This window comes from Abramis brama, assembly GCF_963993115.1.
Source record: "Abramis brama genome assembly, chromosome: 21".
In the NCBI taxonomy this organism is placed as follows: Eukaryota; Metazoa; Chordata; class Actinopteri; order Cypriniformes; family Leuciscidae; genus Abramis; species Abramis brama.
The window spans coordinates 34,907,709-34,927,716 of record NC_139983.1 but is presented as its reverse complement, the minus strand read 5'-3'; the positions used below and the strand labels follow the sequence as shown (position 1 = coordinate 34,927,716).

General features: G+C 44.9%; 1 protein-coding gene and 1 long non-coding RNA gene across 3 annotated transcripts in view; one reads left to right on the top strand and one right to left on the bottom strand.

Annotated features, from left to right (window-relative positions):
- The window catches only part of LOC311071685, a 307,177-nt gene that overhangs the window by 212,098 nt on the left and 75,071 nt on the right, over positions 1-20,008 (top strand). The gene's annotated exons all lie outside the window — the stretch shown is intronic.
- Positions 1-20,008, bottom strand: part of fancm (FA complementation group M) — a 41,738-nt gene that overhangs the window by 1,437 nt on the left and 20,293 nt on the right. Inside the window, exons 5-22 of one of the 2 annotated variants that reach the window (XM_084096134.1) lie at positions 19,216-19,347; positions 17,525-17,657; positions 17,356-17,448; positions 16,698-16,790; positions 16,399-16,580; positions 16,113-16,319; positions 14,927-15,146; positions 13,950-14,101; positions 12,446-12,604; positions 7,840-9,154; positions 6,764-6,843; positions 5,878-5,949; positions 5,721-5,801; positions 4,896-5,052; positions 4,255-4,361; positions 3,796-4,161; positions 1,247-1,547; positions 51-342 (exon numbers count right to left, since the gene is read on the bottom strand). In XM_084096134.1, the coding sequence (XP_083952260.1) occupies positions 51-342; positions 1,247-1,547; positions 3,796-4,161; positions 4,255-4,361; positions 4,896-5,052; positions 5,721-5,801; positions 5,878-5,949; positions 6,764-6,843; positions 7,840-9,154; positions 12,446-12,604; positions 13,950-14,101; positions 14,927-15,146; positions 16,113-16,319; positions 16,399-16,580; positions 16,698-16,790; positions 17,356-17,448; positions 17,525-17,657; positions 19,216-19,347 (4,142 nt within the window). The remainder of the gene's footprint in view (positions 1-50; positions 343-1,246; positions 1,548-3,795; positions 4,162-4,254; positions 4,362-4,895; positions 5,053-5,720; positions 5,802-5,877; positions 5,950-6,763; positions 6,844-7,839; positions 9,155-12,445; positions 12,605-13,949; positions 14,102-14,926; positions 15,147-16,112; positions 16,320-16,398; positions 16,581-16,697; positions 16,791-17,355; positions 17,449-17,524; positions 17,658-19,215; positions 19,348-20,008) is intronic. The other variant, XM_084096135.1, reaches the window with a different exon arrangement.

Genomic DNA, 20,008 nt, shown 5'->3' with positions numbered 1-20,008 from the left:
AGTCAGTCCAGAGTCACTTCACTTCAGGAGCGGGTGTGCAGTCCACGTACCTGTGGATCATGTGACCGATGGAGCTGTAGCGATGGCACATGTTCAGTGCAGTGATGTAGCTCACGTTCGGCAGCGTCAGGCAGAACTGAAGAGCCTGCTGCCGGTGACCTTTAACCTCCAGGGGTACGTTGATAGCCTGACCTTTCCTGTTCTCCACATGCGTGAGGTCACTCAGAATCGAGGCGGTTTGGTCCGGGCCGTTGCTGACCAGGAGCCGAACGCCCGCCTTCACCAGCGCCGCTAGTGTCCCGTCGTAATAGCGGCTACGCTGAAACACTCGCGCCGCCTCGCCTGACATCATGAGAGAGAAAAGTGTGTCGTGATCATGAGTGTCTGACATCATGAGAGAACACTGTGTCACATGATCATGAGTGTCAAGTCACCTTCGTTTATATGGCGCTTTTAACAATATAGATTGTTTAAAAGCAGCTTTACAGTGATAATAGGAGATTACAGTAACAGAGATTGTTCGGCTTTACAGCAGCTCTAGAATAAAGTTATTGTCCAGATAAAGTTAGTTTTGATTGATTCACTTCCATTGCAAAGATCATTAGTTATTTACTTAGGGGCCGTTTACACCGTTTACTCCACCTCTACTATACTCCACCCCTACTGTACTCTACTGTATACAAATGTACTCTACCTCGACTGTACACTACTGTACTCCACCTCTACTGTACACTACTGAACTCTACCTCTACTGTACTCCACCTCTACTGTACACTACTGTACTCCACCTCTACTGTACTCTACATCTACTGTACACTACTGTACTCCACCTCTACTGTACACTACAGAACTCTACCTCTACTGTACTCCACCTCTACTGTACACTACTGTACTCTACATCTAATGTACTCCACCTCTACTGTACACTACTGTACTCCACCTCTACTGTACTCTACATCTACTGTACTCCAACTCTACTGTACACTACTGTACTCTACCTCTACAGTAACGTAACAGATTACTTTTCATAAAAAGTAACTAAGTAACGCAATTAGTTTATTTTTCTGGGAGTAACGCAATATTGTAATGCATTACTTTTCAAAGTAACTTACCCCAACACTGATCATGAGCGTCCGACATCGACACACGTTCACGTTAGTGGTTCTCACAGGTCTCTCTCTCTTTCTCACACACACACACTCTCTCTCTCTCTCTCATTCACACACTCACACTCTCTCTCTCTCACCAGGTTTGCTGCGCTCGCTCTGCACGATCACACACACGCGCTCGTACTCCTCCTGCAGCCGCTGGATGCGCTCCGTCAGGCGTCTGCGGTTCTGAATGCTAGAGACCTCGGACTCGCTCTGCAAATCCACACACATGCGGCTGCTCACGATGAAGTCAGCGCTGACCAGAGAACAAACTTGAACCTGCAGGCCATGGCGCAGACGCAGACGAGACACGACCTCTGACCCTGCGCTGATGCATCGGCCGTCCACTAACACTCTCAGAGGAGCGTCTGACACACTCCGGATCGACTCGTTTGCCTGCAGATGAAACACACATGAAACCGTTAAATACACTATATTGGCAAAAGTTTTGGGACGTCTGCCTTTACATGCACATGAACTTTAATGACATCCCATTCTTAATCCGTATGGTTTAATATGGAGTTGCTGGACGAGAAGCTCTCAGTCTCTGCTCTAATTCATCACAAAGGTGTTCTATCAGGTTGAGGTCAGGACTCTGTGCAGGCCAGTCCAGTTCCTCCACACCAAACTCCTCATCCATGTCTTTATGGATCTGCTTTGTGCACTGGTGCGCAGTCATGCGGGAACAGGAACATCCCCAAACTCTTCAAACAAAGTTAGGAGCATGAAATTGTCCAAAATGTCACTGCATCCCACGCTTTACACCACTGCATCCCAGGCTCCCACACTTCACGCTTTACGCCACTGCACCCCACGCTTTACACCACTGCATCCCACGCTTTACCCCACTGCACCCCACGCTTTACCCCACTGCACCCCACGCTTTACTCCACTGCATCCCACACTTTACCCCACTGCACCCCACGCTTTACCCCACTGCACCCCACGCTTTACCCCACTGCACCCCACGCTTTACCCCACTGCACCCCACGCTTTACTCCACTGCATCCCACGCTTTACCCCACTGCACCCCACGCTTTACCCCACTGCACCCCACGCTTTACTCCACTGCACCCCACGCTTTACACCACTGCACCCCACGCTTTACTCCACTGCACCCCACGCTTTACCCCACTGCACCCCACGCTTTACTCCACTGCACCCCACGCTTTACTCCACTGCACCCCACGCTTTACTCCACTGCATCCCAGACTCCCACACTTCACGCTTTACGCCACTGCATCCCACGCTTTACCCCACTGCACCCCACGCTTTACCCCACTGCACCCCACGCTTTACTCCACTGCACCCCACGCTTTACCCCACTGCACCCCACGCTTTACCCCACTGCACCCCACGCTTTACTCCACTGCACCCCACGCTTTACCCCACTGCACCCCACGCTTTACTCCACTGCACCCCACGCTTTACTCCACTGCACCCCACGCTTTACCCCACTGCACCCCACGCTTTACTCCACTGCACCCCACGCTTTACTCCACTGCACCCCACGCTTTACACCACTGCATCCCAGACTCCCACACTTCACGCTTTACGCCACTGCACCCCACGCTTTACACCACTGCACCCCACGCTTTACTCCACTGCATCCCACGCTTTACTCCACTGCACCCCACGCTTTACTCCACTGCACCCCACGCTTTACCCCACTGCACCCCACGCTTTACCCCACTGCACCCCACGCTTTACTCCACTGCACCCCACGCTTTACTCCACTGCACCCCACGCTTTACTCCACTGCACCCCACGCTTTACACCACTGCATCCCAGACTCCCACACTTCACGCTTTACGCCACTGCACCCCACGCTTTACACCACTGCACCCCACGCTTTACCCCACTGCACCCCACGCTTTACTCCACTGCACCCCACGCTTTACTCCACTGCACCCCACGCTTTACTCCACTGCACCCCACGCTTTACTCCACTGCACCCCACGCTTTACCCCACTGCATCCCACGCTTTACCCCACTGCACCCCACGCTTTACTCCACTGCATCCCACGCTTTACTCCACTGCATCCCACGCTTTACCCCACTGCATCCCACGCTTTACCCCACTGCATCCCACGCTTTACCCACGCATTACCCCACTGCACCCCACTCTGTACACCACTGCATCCCACGCTTTACCCCACTGCATCCCACGCATTACCCCACTGCACCCCACGCTTTACACCACTGCATCCCACGCTTTACCCCACTGCATCCCACGCATTACACCACTGCACCCCACGCTTTACCCCACTGCACCCCACGCTTTACCCCACTGCATCCCACGCTTTACCCCACTGCACCCCACGCTTTACACCACTGCACCCCACGCTTTACCCCACTGCATCCCACGCATTACACCACTGCACCCCACGCTTTACACCAATTTCACGAATGGTCTTATTGCACAGGTACCACGCTTGAGTTCACTGAGCTCCTGAGAATGACCCGTTCTTTCACAGATGTTTGTAGAAGCATCTGCATGCCTAGTGCTTGATTTATACAACTGTGGCCATGGAAGTGATTGGAACTCCTGAATTAAATGATTTGGAGGGCTGTCCCAATACTTTTGGCAATATAGTGCATGTAGACATGCATGATGAGCTGCTGTGTCTCATTGGAGTCTCACCGGTTTCTCCATGTGGAAGTCGAGCTCTTCCGACAGCGAGGCCTGATCACTGAGTCTCTGCCGCTTCTGGAGACACTGAGGGACTTTAAACACAGAGTCTCGTCCCTCACACTCATCCTCTTCCTCACTTGAGTCCTGAACACGTATGATCCGGGAGCGTTTGCTTCTCTCCGGCTGAACCGTGGCGTTCGCCACTCGGATCCGAACCCTGCGGCGCGTGGCGTAGAGTTTCCGGCCGTCGACGTACGAGTCTTCAGCGATCAGCTCCACGGGCTCTTCATCACACACACTCTCCTCCTTATCTTCATCTTCACTGCCATCAAACACAAAGCTGTCTTCTGCGTACGTCTCGTCCTGTTCTGGCACCTGCGGCTCACACAAACACAGAGTTTGATTGGATAACAGTCAAAACAAGATTTGATGATTGTCCTGATCCTTAACGAAGCGTATGGCACTCACCTGTGAGAAGACATTGACGTTCTCTTTGGGTTTATACGTCATTCGAACCCGGTTCTGCACCGCTGGACTCCTCACCGACTTCAGATAGAACGCCTGCATCTCAGAGTCTGATGAAGGGAACATGACAGAATTTCAGAAATGAAAATTAACCTTACTTGATATTTCTTCTGAGACTGGCTTTTATTACAGGGAGAGATTAAAGACTGTGACCTACCGATCAAAAATACAGTAAAACAGTGAAATATTATTATAATGTAAATCAGCTGTTTTCTATGTGAATATATAGTAAAGTGTAATTTATTCCTGTGATAAAAGCTGAACTTTCAGCATCATTACTCCAGTCTTCAGTGTCACATGATCCTTCAGAAATCACTCTAATATGATGAATTGCTGCTCAATAAACATTTATTATTATTATCAATGTTGAAAACAGTTGTGCTGCTTCAGATTTCAGTGGAAACTGTGATACATTTTATTTTCCAGGATTCTTTGATGAATAGAAAGTTAGGATATAATCTTTTGTAAGATCATAGATGTCTTTACTGGCACTTTTGTTCAATTCTTGTTGTATAAAAGTATTAAAAAACAAACAAACTTTTGAGCAGCCGTGTGTGTGCCAGTGTGTGTTCAGCGGATCTCACCGTTCAGACCCTGAGAGCACTGGGTCGTGTTGACCACAAACCCCTGCAGTGAACTGTTCTGTTCATCTCCATCATCTTCATCTGACGAAACCTCTTCGTCTTCCGAGAGTTTGGCCTCCTCGTCCAGAAACTGCCGGGCCTTGCGACGCAGAACCTTCTGGAAGACATTTAATATTCAACAATATTATTGATCTCCTGCATTGACACCATTATATGAGAACTGAACTGAGCTGGACGATGACATCACGGTTTTCTCCAGAGCGGATACATGTATATATATATATATATATATATATAGAGAGAGAGAGAGATAGCCTAAGGCACACCTGTGCAATAATCATGCTGTCTAATCAGCATCTTGATATGCCACACCTGTGAGGTGGATGGATTATCTCGGCAAAGGAGAAGTGCTCACTAACACAGATTTAGACAGATTTGTGAACAATATTTGAGAGAAATAGGCCTTTTGTGTACATAGAAAAAGTCTTAGATCTTTGAGTCCAGCTCATGAAAAATGGGGGCAAAAACAAAAGTGTTGCGTTTATAATTTTGTTCAGTGTATATAAATTAACTAAATTAATAACGTTTTTACGACAAAAATGAACCATCACTGAACTTACTTAAGCTGGACTGTGACGCTATTTTCTTCTGGAAACAAACTTTGTTGCATTATTTTCCTGTTATCTCTGTAAAGCTGCTTTGAAACACTCTGTGTTGTATAAAGCGCTGTATAAATAAAGTTGACACACAATGATGCGTGATAATCAAAGGCATGGCGCTGTTTCTGTGTGTCTGGGTATCGTGTTCCAGTGGTGTGTGACGTACGTGAGGCTTTCTGCCGTGACGGGGCTTCACGTCTCTGGGCCGATGAAGGGTGACCTCCTGAAAATCATCACTGTCCTCCGACTGAAAAACAGGAGGACTAAATAAAAACGATGGTGAAAACACGGTGTTCACGCGAGCAACTGAACCGCAGTCGTACCGTGTTTAACGCAGCGGCGGGTTTCCTGCGAGCCTGAACGGGAGACTCCACGTCACTGCAGATCTTTGACTGCTGTGGACACACACACACACACACACGTTTGGCATCACTTCTATGCAAATTAAACTTGTGTGAATAGTCAGAATATGGCATAAACTTTTGCACATCAAGCAGTGTTTCCATCCCATGTTTTCAAAATCGTCACTTCCTGGGAAACTGGCGCAAAATATCAGTAATACGAGATAGAATGTTGAACAAACAGTGAAGCCCGTGACTCTTCTCTCCTACATAAGATATTACTATGAACACAATAAATGAATGCAATTGTGAGAGACATGATGATACTAAACACTTTACAATAAGGTCCAATTAACTAACATTTAACTAACAATGAGCAAAGCATTTGTTACAGAATGTATTAATCTTAGTTGATAAAAATAAAGTTGTGTCAGCTCAGATCCATTAAACAATATTAACAGATACAACTTTTGATTTTAACAATGAATCAGTAAATGATAAAAGTATCATTAACTAAGATTAATAAATGATTAGAAGTGTTAACTAACATCAACCAATGGAAGCTGACTGTAAAGTGTCACCAAATCATTCTGATGACAGACTTTGACTTTGTGTTTCATTAGAGATGCTGCGACGCCATTGGTCAACTGGTCACTCCAGTTATCCAATCACAGCCTCTGCTGAGTCACATGAGGTTTGAGGGATTTATTCAGTAAAAGTGTTTCCATCTTAGTTTATGTCCATGACATCTTATCAGATAAAAAAATAATCCGCCTATAATGAGAGCATATGTTTTTATGAGCATTTTAGTGTTTATGAGGAGGGAAACAGAGCTAGTGTCACATGACCAATCTCACAGCAATCTGACCTCTGGAGAAAACACCGGATTGGCTTTTTGAGCTGAAGTCCGGAGAGGCGTCTCGCCCTCGCTGTCGCTGCTCAACACGCCTGAAACACACACACAACCGGTTCTTCAGCTTATGGTTTGTCCTAGAAAACCAGCTTTGCATAAAGAGGAAGCCGTAAAGGGTTTGTGGGGTGTGGCGGTTTGTACGCGTGTTTCAGTATAGCACTGAACAAAACAGCTTCTTTATCAAACACTGGTTACTGAACAAACTCAAAAGTCTGTCAATACTGCCGCAAAACACTGAGAAGAATTATTAAAATTAGATGGAAAATACAGTATATTATATTCCAGTCAGCATTATCGCGGTCCACATGTGTGACACATGCAAGTCTGATCATTTTTGTGCTTTTTGGGTTTTCTTCACCTTGTAAGTTGTTACACTTGTGGTGTTTCGTGTCAAAAATGAGCGGCCAACAAAAAATAGCTTAAATCTCTGGTTATGCCACATTATCACCAAACACTGGATTCAATCTTTTAGTCAACTTGTGTTCTTTCCGCTTCGTGTTTCAGTCGAGTCTCCTTTATTTATATAGCGTGATACAGTGATAACAGGAAAATAGAAGTTAAGAAAATAGCGTCACAGTCCAGCTCAAGTAAGTTCAGTGATGGTTCATTTTTGTTGTAAAAAAGTTATTTATTATTATTTTTATTTTAGTTCATTTATATGAATATACTGCATATATGAGCAGCTGTGAAAAATATGATACACCGGTGTTTTGCCAGATGAGAAGTTTATCTAAGCATCATCTTTTTACTCTTAGTTTTACCATAGTGTGTGAAATGTGCTATATTAATAAACTTGCCTTGCCTACATCTGAGCGGAAGAAGCTTGACTGAACCTTTTCCCTGGTAAACTGAGGAGCGTAAACTCAACGAGGCCTGCGATCACTCAGATCCAAACACACACACTAAACCTGTGCTAACGGGAAGAAAACCCAGTTGACTAAAAGATTGAATAATATAATATGATGAGGGATTAACAAGGCCAGACTTGTTTGACTGGGAACATCATTAGGATAGCATGGAGTGACCCTGACCTGCAGAACACACTCGTCCACCTGCACTGGAGAGACCCCGGTGGAACAGCTCTGTCCTCAGAGAGGGAGTGGTCTGACCCGGGAACACACGGTTCGGTGTGGAAGCGCTGGGTCTCGTCTCCAGACTCCTCGGATCAGAGACCAGCGATCGCTCACATCTCCCGGTTCCTGTGACCGGACGAGACGTCGCGTCGACACACTCCTCCTCCTCGGACTCAAACCCCAGGTCAAAGTTCACAGAGAAGAAGTCCTGCGAGCAGTGGAACGCCTGATCGGATCCTGTGTCGTGTTCTTCAGCCTGCTCTCCTTCAGGTCCAGTGCTCTTATCTGGCGTCCGGATATCAGGAACGCTCATCTGAAGGAAAGCCTCATCGTCTCCGAACAGGTCCAGGCTGTCCTGCTCTTCCTGATGCTCTTCCCGAAGCTCTTTCCGATGCTCTTCCCGTTCCTTTTCCCGATGCTCTTCTTGTTCCTCTTCCCGAGTCTCTTCCCGTTCCTTTTCCCGATGCTCTTCTTGTTCCTCTTCCCGTTCCTCTTCTCGATGCTCTTCCCGTTCCTTTTTCCGATGTTCTTCCCGTTCCTTTTCCCATTCCTCTTCCCGTTCCTTTTCCCATTCCTCTTCCCGTTCCTTTTCCCGATGCTCTTCCCGTTGCTCTTCTTGTTCCTCTTCCCGATGCTTTTCCCGTTCCTCTTCCCGATGCTCTTCCCGTTCCTCCTCTGCTCTCGTGAAGGCCTCCTCGTCGTCGTCGTCGAACAGCTCGTCCCAGCCCGGAGAAAGAGCCCCGGGATCCTCATGCTCTCTGTTAGCCGACGCCAGGCTGAACGTCACCTGGAACTCATCAGAAATCGTGTCCTTTGGGAAAACGCTGAGGTCTGGGATCCTGAACCCCTGCGGAGGCGATCCGGACAGCAGATCCTCCACATCGGCCAGGATCATCTGAAAGGCTTTGGTTGTGAGACTGTGGCGGCAGTGTTTCGGACTGAGGTTCTGCTCCGGCTGGTAGAACATGTGCTGTAGATCCGAACTCTCGTCCTCGGGATCTCCCAGCAAACAGTCCAGACACTCGTGCTGGGATGACGGATCCGACTCGGGATCGACTCGCTCGTGTGTGTCGAGCCGGTTCTCTGCGCTCGGGATCGGCCTCACAGACGTCGTGCCGTTCTCTCCTCGCTGATCCTCAGAACGAGACGCCGCGTGGGATTTTGTCCTCTTCTTTCGAGGGATTTTGTCTTCGTCTGGTTCTGTCGTTCTCCCGCTGTGAACGTCCTCTTCCTGGAGATGCAGCGCGAGCTCAGACTCAAAACTACAGTCGCCCTGTGAGGACAGAAGACCTCCATCAATCTGACGGAATCATCCATCATAGCAATAATTATTATACATATAAATACATATATACAAATAAATATTAAAAAAAACATAAAAATGTGTGTGTGAAATGCATGTGTATATAAAATGTTGCGTATAGGAAATATTTATTTACATACACACACACATAAAAAATATTAAATTGAAATATATAAATATAAATAAAAACACACACACACACACGTACGTATGTATGTATGCATGCATGCATGTATGTGTATATATATATATATATATATATATATATATATATATAAATATATAAATACATTTATATATTTATATATAAAAAATACATTTATATATAAATGTATACATTTTATATAAATTTAAATATATATATATATATATATATATATATATATATATATATATATATGCGCGTGTATGTATGTATGTGTGTGTGCGTAACAAACATATTAAATAAATATAATATAAAAATAAAACTATTCTGATTTGATGCCGATATATAATAATAAGATAAAAGCAACTGCTAAATGATAAAGGTCATGTAAATCAAACCTATTCATTATAATGGCCAAACGAGATGCACATAAAACATCTTTAATGAACTTATTTTCACAATATTTATTCAAATGCTCTATTTTATCCATTAACGAGTGAAAGAATGACTCTGTGCTATTGGCTGATGAGAGTCTGAGAGGGTCATGTGACTGATCAACAGTCTGTCAGTGACTAGTTCGTAACCATTCAAACACGTGACGTCCTGCTTCTGCATCTAGTTATGATACAGCTATATCAACTGCAACTGAAGCTTTAATATTCTAAATATAAAACATAAACTAGTGCTTAACATCATAAGGTCATCATGTGACACATCATGTGAAACGGGCTGAAGACAACAGATGCTTTTTGTGATTCTGACTCACACGATGTAGTCATGAAGCATCAGTATAATAACTGTTCAACACATTATCTGAAAAATGAGCCTCTTAGAGAGACTAGTTACAGAAGCACTCGAGCGGATCTTGTTCTGCGCGGCGCCGATGCGCCTCTTCAGCCGCTGTTCAGACAGACTGAAGCCGAGCAGGAGAACCCGGAGTCGGGAGGAGATGTAGGTCACTCAGACGACCCACTTCCAGCGCTTATGCAACTGTTCCCAGAAGCGTTACATAAGAGCGCATGTATAGAACTGATGACACCACTCTCTCTCTGACGTCACACACACACACACACACACACACACACACACACACACGTCCATCGCCTTTCTCCCATTACATCTTTTACTAATCATCATCAATTAGGTTTCATTCAGTGTAAAATACTCATAATCAAGTTTTTTTGTAATCTTGACAAAACACATTATGTAAAGTCACGCCTCCTTCATCTATACAGCGCTTTAACAATATAGATCACAGCAGCTTTACAGTGATAACAGGAGATTACAGTAACAGAGATCGTTTAGGCTTTACAGCAGATCTAGCATAAAGTTATTGTCCAGATAAAGTCCATTATGGTTGAGGCTTCTGTATCTGGTCGCTGTTCAGGGATATTGTGACAGAAATGAATATAAACGTTGGTGTTTTTGTTTCGGCACCAAATCAAAATCTCATTGGAAGCTTAACGTCTGATTTTGAAGAACTTGTTCAGACACAGCTTTGATTTTCTAGCATGATTGTGTTCTGGTGTTTCGCTCCAGCTGCGTCTGACAGCCGAGTCGAGAGGAAACCTGCCGTCCACACACTCCTGTTCTCTTCCTTAGAGACTCATGAAATATAAACATTTCTGAAAATCAATTCAGCTAATGGGCAGAAGAGACACTGAGACACGAAGCAAGAGTTCAAACACTCTTCACCTTGACAACTAAGACTCTGAGATCCGTATCAGGACACAAGATGCGCGAGAGTGTGTGTGTGTGTGTGTGTGTGTGTGTGTGTGAGCGCCAGTGGTGGAGGAAGTACTGAATCTCAGTACTTAAGTAAAAGTACAAATAAACAGAGACATATTTACTTTAGTAAAAGTAAAAGTACCACAATGAAAACCCTACTTAAGTAAAAAGTAAAAAGTACCTGATTTTAAATGTACTTTAAGTATTAAAAGTAAAAGTACTTTCATAACAATTTATTCTCTTAATGTCTATATTCTAATAATTAGGGCTGTAACAATATGCAATATGAAACCGAAATCGCGACACTTGGATCCACGAACCTGTGTCGCGGTGTGAGTGTGAGAAGGCAGAATCGCGACACACCCCTTATTTGAAGTTAACATTATACAATACCTAGACCTGGATAAATTCTTTAAGATTGGGCAATCCCAGCGTTAAAGACGTGACAATTGCAGTAAAAACTTGAAATGTAAATCTTGAAATGTAAATTCTCAAATACCAATTGAAACTGTTTATATATCCATACTCCCTTAATAAAGAAGTCCAGACATTAGAAAAATACTAGTCTACAGACACATGCGTTTTATATTTAATATGAGGGAAATATAAATCCGTAACGGACGTGACACAAAAAAAATCTTTAACTTTTAGGTGGCAAAATATTTTTTACTTTTTAGTAATTCTGTGAATTTCACTGCGCAAACCAAAAGTAATATACCCACCGGATGAAGAAGGGTTGGCTCTCCACAGAACTTAAAATATTCATTTTATTTTTTGTGTTCACATTTATGAGGAAAAAACAATGTTACGGACGTGTCAGTTCTCCATTACGCACGTGAGCGCTCTGAAAGCGGCACTAAAATACTATATATATATATATAAAGCTTGAAATGTGTACTTTTAAACAGAACAATTCAAAACAAAAGAAAACAGACTGTTCTCTGCATGTAATCCGTATGAAATGTGCATTTCTCTCTGGCGCGTTCACTGCAAAGATCGCGCGTCAGCATCAATTAAAATGTCTCCTTGTTATATTTTACATAGGCTATTCATAATCATTACTTTTGCCGGTTCTTTGTGACAGCTTTTAGGTGCTTTATTGGCAGCGCCACAGTTACGTCACATGAACGCGTCAGCACCGAAAACATGGAGATTTTTTTCAATCCATGTTGGTTGATGATCAGAAAATGTAACGAAAATGTAACGAAACGTTGTAGAAATGTAGTGGAGTAGAAAGTATAATAATTGCTGCAAAAAGTAACGAAGTAAATGTCAAAAGTATGCACTATTGATTGTACTTAAGTAAAGTACAGATACGTGAAAAATGTACTTAAGTAAGTAACGAAGTATTTTTACTTCGTTACATTCCACCACTGGTGAGCGCTCACCTGCTCCTCCTGCCTCAGTCTGTCGATCAGCTCCATGATGTCGGTGAAATGAAGGCATCGTTCTGAATGTCCGACACTGTGTGTGTGAAGCGGCCGGTTCTGCCAGTGCCTCCACTCCCACAGGGACAGCTCTCTGACGGGCCCCGAAACACTCGGCTCCTGCACACACACACACACACACAACATTCAGGCCCCGAAACACTCGGCTCCTGCACACACACACACACACACACACACAATAAACACACACACAACATTCAGGCCCCGAAACACTCGGCTCCGGCACACACACACACACACACACACACACACACACACACACACACACTAAACATACACACAACATTCAGGCCCCGAAACACTCGGCTCCTGCACACACACACACACACACACACACACACACACACACACACACACACACACAATAAACACACACACAATAAACACACACACAACATTCAGGCCCCGAAACACTCGGCTCCGGCACACACACACACACACACACACACACACACACACAATAAACACACACACAACATTCAGGCCCCGAAACACTCGGCTCCTGCACACACACACACACACACACACACACACACAATAAACATACACACAACATTCAGGCCCCGAAACACTCGGCTCCTGCACACACACACACACACACACACACACACACACACACACACACACACACACAATAAACACACACACAATAAACACACACACAACATTCAGGCCCCGAAACACTCGGCTCCGGCACACACACACACACACACACACACACACACAATAAACACACACACAACATTCAGGCCCCGAAACACTCGGCTCCTGCACACACACACACACACACAACATTCAGGACGAAATTTAAGATTTATGCATTTGAATTGTATTTGAAATTTCCATCCATTTGGATGAGAACTAATAAACCTCATGTGATGCAGAAGTGATGCAGTCAAACAGAACTGATAAATATGAATCACATTAAGGTTATTAGTTAAAGCATTACTTCACTTCAGAATTAAAATCTCCTGATGATTTACTCTCCTCCTCGTCATCCGAGATGTTCATGTGTTTCTTTCTTCAGTGGAGAAGAAATGCAGGTTTTTGAGGAAAACACTCCAGGATGTTTCTCCATATAGTGTCTTCAATGGGGTCCAACGGGTCGAAGGTCCAGATGTGAGTTTCAGTGCAGCTTCAAAGTCTCGACACGATCCAGCCGAGGAATAAGAGTCTGATCTAGTCCACTATATGGAGAAACATCCTGGAGTGTTTTCCTCAAAAACCTGCATTTCTTTCCCACTGAAGAAAGAAACACATGAACATCTCGGATGACGAGGAGGAGAGTAAATCATCAGGAGATTTCAGTTCTGAAGTGAGCGACTCCTTTAATGTTAAAGCTGCGAGTCAAACACATAAATCTTAAAGTCAGGCCGAGGTGGTGTTGTTCATCAGAGCCGTGAACACACTGATGTTGGCAGTGAAACACAGCGCTGATGTTCACCTGCTCTGACGGCGGGTCACTGAGGGTCAGCAGAGACGCCGGTCTGAACACCGGCTGAGCTTCATCCTCTCCCAGCCTCATGGTTGACCTCCACACGACCTCTTCAGCTGCGCTCAGAAACCCCTCGTCCTTCACACACGCCTGCTCTCCTCCTGCGGGACACAAGAGATGCTGGCCAATCCTTCCCTCGGGTCATTCTGACCGAAACTCATTTTTCAAAAATGTTTAAAAATTGAGTGTTCATCAATTCAAATGCGAGGAATGTTTCAGTTCACATAGAAAAACATAAAAATGCTCAAAATTCAAACTAAAAATGCTAAAACTTCACCAAAATTATTTAATAATGTGTACATGAGTTTCTGAACGCACACTGAAGAGCAACTGACTTTAGGACCCAGAGGAACAGCTCACTTACTCCAGAGCTAAGGAAGAGCTATAAGGCCATCTAGAGTCATGAAATATCATCTTATATATTATATTTTTCCACAAGAGGTCGACAAAGACACCCAATGTAAGATATTTGAGCTGAAATAAAAGAGTTATGCATGAAATTGTGAGTTATTTTGAATTTAAGTTGAAAGAATGTGAGGAATGTGCTTAAATTACTATTTATTTGTTGTTTATTAATCAAATCTAGTAATTTAAAGGTAAATAAAATAAAATAAAAATCTCCAAAATAATTGCATTAAAAAATAGAAAAAATATCAAAATGAAATAAAATAAGCTTTCTGGACTCAAAAGTTAAATTTTATGGCTTCAGGTCATTTGACCCGCGAGGGAAAGATGTGTTACAGAGTGCGAGGGAAGGATGAAGGTTAAACGTTAGTAAAAATACAATTGTTCATTGTTAGCTCATGTTAGCTCACAGTGTTTTCATGCTTCAACCATAAACCAAACAAACTTCTGTGAGGTTAACACTCAGATCCAGAGAGACTCATGTGTGACTCTTGAACACACACTGCGAGCGCCCGCCGTACCCGCCGTCTGAAGACTCAGCGATGAGCGAAGACCCCTCGAGGAGCGCCGGCCGGCCTCCTTCTGCTCGAACTGACCGACGCTGATGAGCATCTTGTGGAGCGTCGGAGTGACGCCCGCCGGCAGCATACGGGGACTGTGAGGAAACATCTGGAAACTGTGCTTGTTTCCCATGATGCTCTTGTTTATGCTGCGCCGGTTGCTCTGGCTCTGGTTATACGTCTGCAAGAGAGCGAGAGGTTTTTAATGCTATGAAATGCTAAAGAGGCCACATTATGCTCTTGATGAGGTGTTTGGCTCTACTAGAACTTGAATGTTGATTATTTTCCTCATATTCTCCATTGTTGCGGCTCCTCTCTTCCCAGTCTGTCAGTAACGCTCTGTTTACTTCCTGTCTCTATGAAGCCCCTCCTCCTGAAAAGCACACTGTGCTCTGATTGGTCAGCTGGAGCAGTGTGTTGTGATTGGTCGAGCGCTTCGAGTGTGTTTGGGAAATGCCCCGCCCCTCTCCATAATCGCCAGTTTAACACACTACTAACTAGCTCAACCAGGCCCCGCCCCTTTATTCTGCGCATGAATTATTATAATGAGGAATATTGTGACGTGTTCGTTCCCGGAAGAACCTCGAGATACAGTGAGTTCAGAAACACTGACACTGATATAGAGGAGAACTGGAGCGCTCAGGGTTCGTACAGAAACTGTAAAATGAAATTCCAGGACTTTTCAAGCTCTACTTTTTTGGTTTTCAAGGACAACAATCAGAGATCTCACTAATCAAACAATATCTTCAGGATTTTTAAAACTCACCTTACAGATATAAGGCATCCAAAGTACAACTTACAACGTATTTAATAATATATATTAAATACAAAGTTTATAATGGCTATTATTGTTCAATAAATAATATTTTACATTAGAATTGTTTGGAATACCGTATCTAATGGGGGTTTAATAGATGGGCGTGAAAAGATTGTATTTGTGTTTTTTTCGGAAAAATTAAATTTCATATATATATTGTATTTAAATAAGTCAAGCACTTTTCAAGAGCCTCTTCATAAGTGTGTCTGTCTTCAAGGGCTTTCCAGGACTCATATTTCAAACAGTCCAACTCCAGTACTTTGGCAACATCACACTGAACACAGATGAACGTGGACAAAAGCGTTTCTTTTCTCCTGCAGCTTCACTCACTCGCTCCTCTCGGCCCTCGGCCAGAATGACCACGATCCGTCCCTGTCTCCGGCGTCCCGTGCGGCCCATGCGCTGGACCAGACGGATCGGACTCTTCTGAGCATCGAAACACACGATGAGATCCACCTCTCCGATGTCCAGGCCCTCCTCGCCGACACACGTGGACACCAGCGTGTTGAAGCCGCCCTCGCGGAACCGACGCACAACCTAAACACACACCGTTTAAGAGGCTCTTCCCGTTCAGGACGCGCCCAGAGTGCTCTAATATGATGATCAGTACTGATACCTCCAGCTGTTCTTTCTGCGTGAATCCTCGAACCCCTTTCCCGGCGGACGCCTGACCCATGAAGGTCATGACCTTCACCAGCGGCTGATGGCGGTTCAGCATCTCTGCGATCTCCTGCACGCTCTCGCGGAAGGACGAGAAGATCATGACGCGTGTGCCGACCTCAGCGGCCGCCGTCGAGTCTGTCCCGATCACACAATCATCAGCCACAGCGAGACACACACACACACACACACACACTGAACAACACTGACCCGTCCCCCAGTTCAGGGGTCACGCCGGTGACGGGATGACCTCACCTGAGCTCTCGGCCCGTGACAGGAAGTGCTGGAGCACCACCTCGTCCAGCTTCTGCAGTTTGGGGTGACTGTAGACGTACGGCTCTTGAGGCCCTGCGGATGAAACACTCGCTCATGAACATCAGGAACATCAGGCGTCGTTTACCCATAGGGCTTCAGATTAACTCTTTCACCCACCGGCCAATTTGGCTACTACATTTTTAAGTTACCGGCCATATATATATACACACATTTAAAATATATAAATTTGGATTTCATTCATTCATTTCTTATTCAAACTAAATCCTGTCATCCAGCATCTCCTCTTCCTCTTTCATCCTCATCACCAAAACTGTGTTTTAAGTGGACCGATCAATACAGTACAAAGAACATCAAAATAAATGTAGTATGTTGGAAATGAATGTCTTTTCTGTTCACCAAATGCTTTTTAATCTTCGCTATTGCTTCACTGCAGATGAACAAGCGTGCCGTTATTTATTGCGTAGTGACGGTCATGTTCAGGCAAGCCAGATATGAGCAGATTCTGCGCTATACGCTGTATTTAATATATCATGATGACTCCGCGCAGATTTGTCTTACACAAACTTCCAAGTAACACGCTCAATAACAATAAGTAAATAAATAAACGATGAGTAACTGAGTGAAGAGTATTAATCACCTCGGCTAGATGTGGAGAACATGGTCTCCATTTCCCTGTAGAGCTCCATGAAGACGGGGCTCCTCTGAAGCTCGTTCCTCGCTCGAGACGACTCTGAGAAAACAACAAACCCTCATGGTGAGAGGAGCAGCAGCAGCAAACCAGCACCAGTGTAGGAGTATACGAGCACCTTTGGGTCCACAGAAGATGTTCTGAATGAAGAGGAAGAGCGATCTGATGCCCATCTGCTGCAGTAACTCATAGCCATGATACAGACTGATGCAGAGAGCGAAGTCGCCCTCGATCGGCCCCTGCTGCGGCCCCTGAGGACAGAACACACACTCATCTACAGTTCACTGTTCAGATCTACAGTTCACTGCAGTGTGACGGACTGAAGCAGTGAGGTTCAGTGCAGTGAGTCGGTTTAGACCAGTGAGTCGGTTCAGTGCAGTGAGTCGGTTCAGTGCAGTGAGTCGGTTCAGTGCAGTGAGTCGGTTTAGACCAGTGAGTCGGTTTAGACCAGTGAGTCGGTTCAGTGCAGTGAGTCGGTTTAGACCAGTGAGTCGGTTTAAAGCAGTGAGTCGGTTCAGTGCAGTGAGTCGGTTTAGACCAGTGAGTCGGTTTAGACCAGTGAGTCGGTTCAGTGCAGTGAGTCGGTTTAGACCAGTGAGTCGGTTCAGTGCAGTGAGACGGTTTAGACCAGTGAGTCGGTTCAGTGCAGTGAGTCGGTTTAGACCAGTGAGTCGGTTTAAAGCAGTGAGTCGGTTCAGTGCAGTGAGTCGGTTTAGACCAGTGAGTCGGTTCAGTGCAGTGAGTCGGTTCAGTGCAGTGAGTCGGTTCAGTGCAGTGAATTGGTTCAGTGCAGTGAGTCGGTTTAGACCAGTGAGTCGGTTCAGTGCAGTGAGTCGGTTTAGACCAGTGAGTCGGTTCAGTGCAGTGAGTCGGTTTAGAGCAGTGAGTCGGTTCAGTGCAGTGAGTCGGTTCAGTGCAGCAAGTCGGTTTAGACCAGTGAGTCGGTTCAGTGCAGTGAGTTGGTTCAGTGTAGTGAATTGGTTCGGTGAGTCAGTTCAGTGAGTCGGTTCAGTGCAGTGAGACGGTTTAGACCAGTGAGTCGGTTCAGTGCAGTGAGTCGGTTTAGACCAGTGAGTCGGTTCAGTGCAGTGAGTCGGTTTAGACCAGTGAGTCGGTTTAAAGCAGTGAGTCGGTTCAGTGCAGTGAGTCGGTTTAGACCAGTGAGTCGGTTCAGTGCAGTGAGTCGGTTCAGTGCAGTGAGTCGGTTCAGTGCAGTGAATTGGTTCAGTGCAGTGAGTCGGTTTAGACCAGTGAGTCGGTTTAAAGCAGTGAGTCGGTTCAGTGCAGTGAGTCGGTTTAGACCAGTGAGTCGGTTCAGTGCAGTGAGTCGGTTCAGTGCAGTGAGTCGGTTCAGTGCAGTGAATTGGTTCAGTGCAGTGAGTCGGTTTAGACCAGTGAGTCGGTTCAGTGCAGTGAGTCGGTTTAGACCAGTGAGTCGGTTCAGTGCAGTGAGTCGGTTTAGAGCAGTGAGTCGGTTCAGTGCAGTGAGTCGGTTCAGTGCAGCAAGTCGGTTTAGACCAGTGAGTCGGTTCAGTGCAGTGAGTTGGTTCAGTGTAGTGAATTGGTTCGGTGAGTCAGTTCAGTGAGTCGGTTCAGTGCAGTGAGTTGGTTCAGTGAGTCAGTTAGTGCAGTGAGTTGGTTTAATGCAGTGAGTCAGTTCAGTGCAGTGGTGTCGGTTCAGTGTAGTGAATCGGTTCAGTGAGTCAGTTCAGTGGTGTCGGTTCAGTGCAGTGAGTCGGGTTCAGTGAGTCTGTTCAGTGTAGTGAATTGGTTCAGTGAGTCGGTTCAGTGCAGTGGTGTCTGCTGTACCTGGACGTGTGGCGGTGGGTTACGTCTGAACTGTTCTCGGGCCAGAATGATCTGGTACTTTGTGAGGGAGTGGAGGTCACGGTGATTCAGCAGCCTCATCTGGGTCAGACGGGACGTAAACTTCTCTAAAACCTGCAAGCAAAACAGGCCAGAGCGAGCAGAACATGTGAAAATCATTTCAGCAGCACAATGGAGCCCACAGACTCTTTTCAACCCACAATCACGACACTTTGTATTTACACCTTTATCTTTCATCCTCGCTGTAATAGCGTTCGCTGCCCTGCTGTGAAAATGTACATTCAATCTTTCAGGATATTTTTCTGATCACCTCCAAACATCAAACCCAAACATCCCCGATCACCAATACAGGACGAACACAATCAAGTAATCAAGATACTCTAATTGATTAAATGTCATAGAAATATGATTTACTCATTACACTCAGCTCATTCAACCAACAACACAAATCAGCCTTCATCTCTCAGAGCATCTGATTCATCATTTACTAGAAGCTTCACCTCAGACTATTTAACATTTTCTGCACTTTATTCTTTTTTTTGCTATACATATTCTGTAGGCTATTATTCTCTTCAAAATGTAACTATGAAAATAAATATTAATGTACATACACTAGAATTGAAAAGTTTCATTAAAATTTTCTTTAAAAAAGGAATTATTTTAATCAAGGACAAAAATGTCAGATAAAGTTACAAAGTGAGATAATGAGACATTTATTAAAGATTGCTGTATCATGTTCTTTAGAACTTTCTATTAATCAAAGAATCCTGAAAAA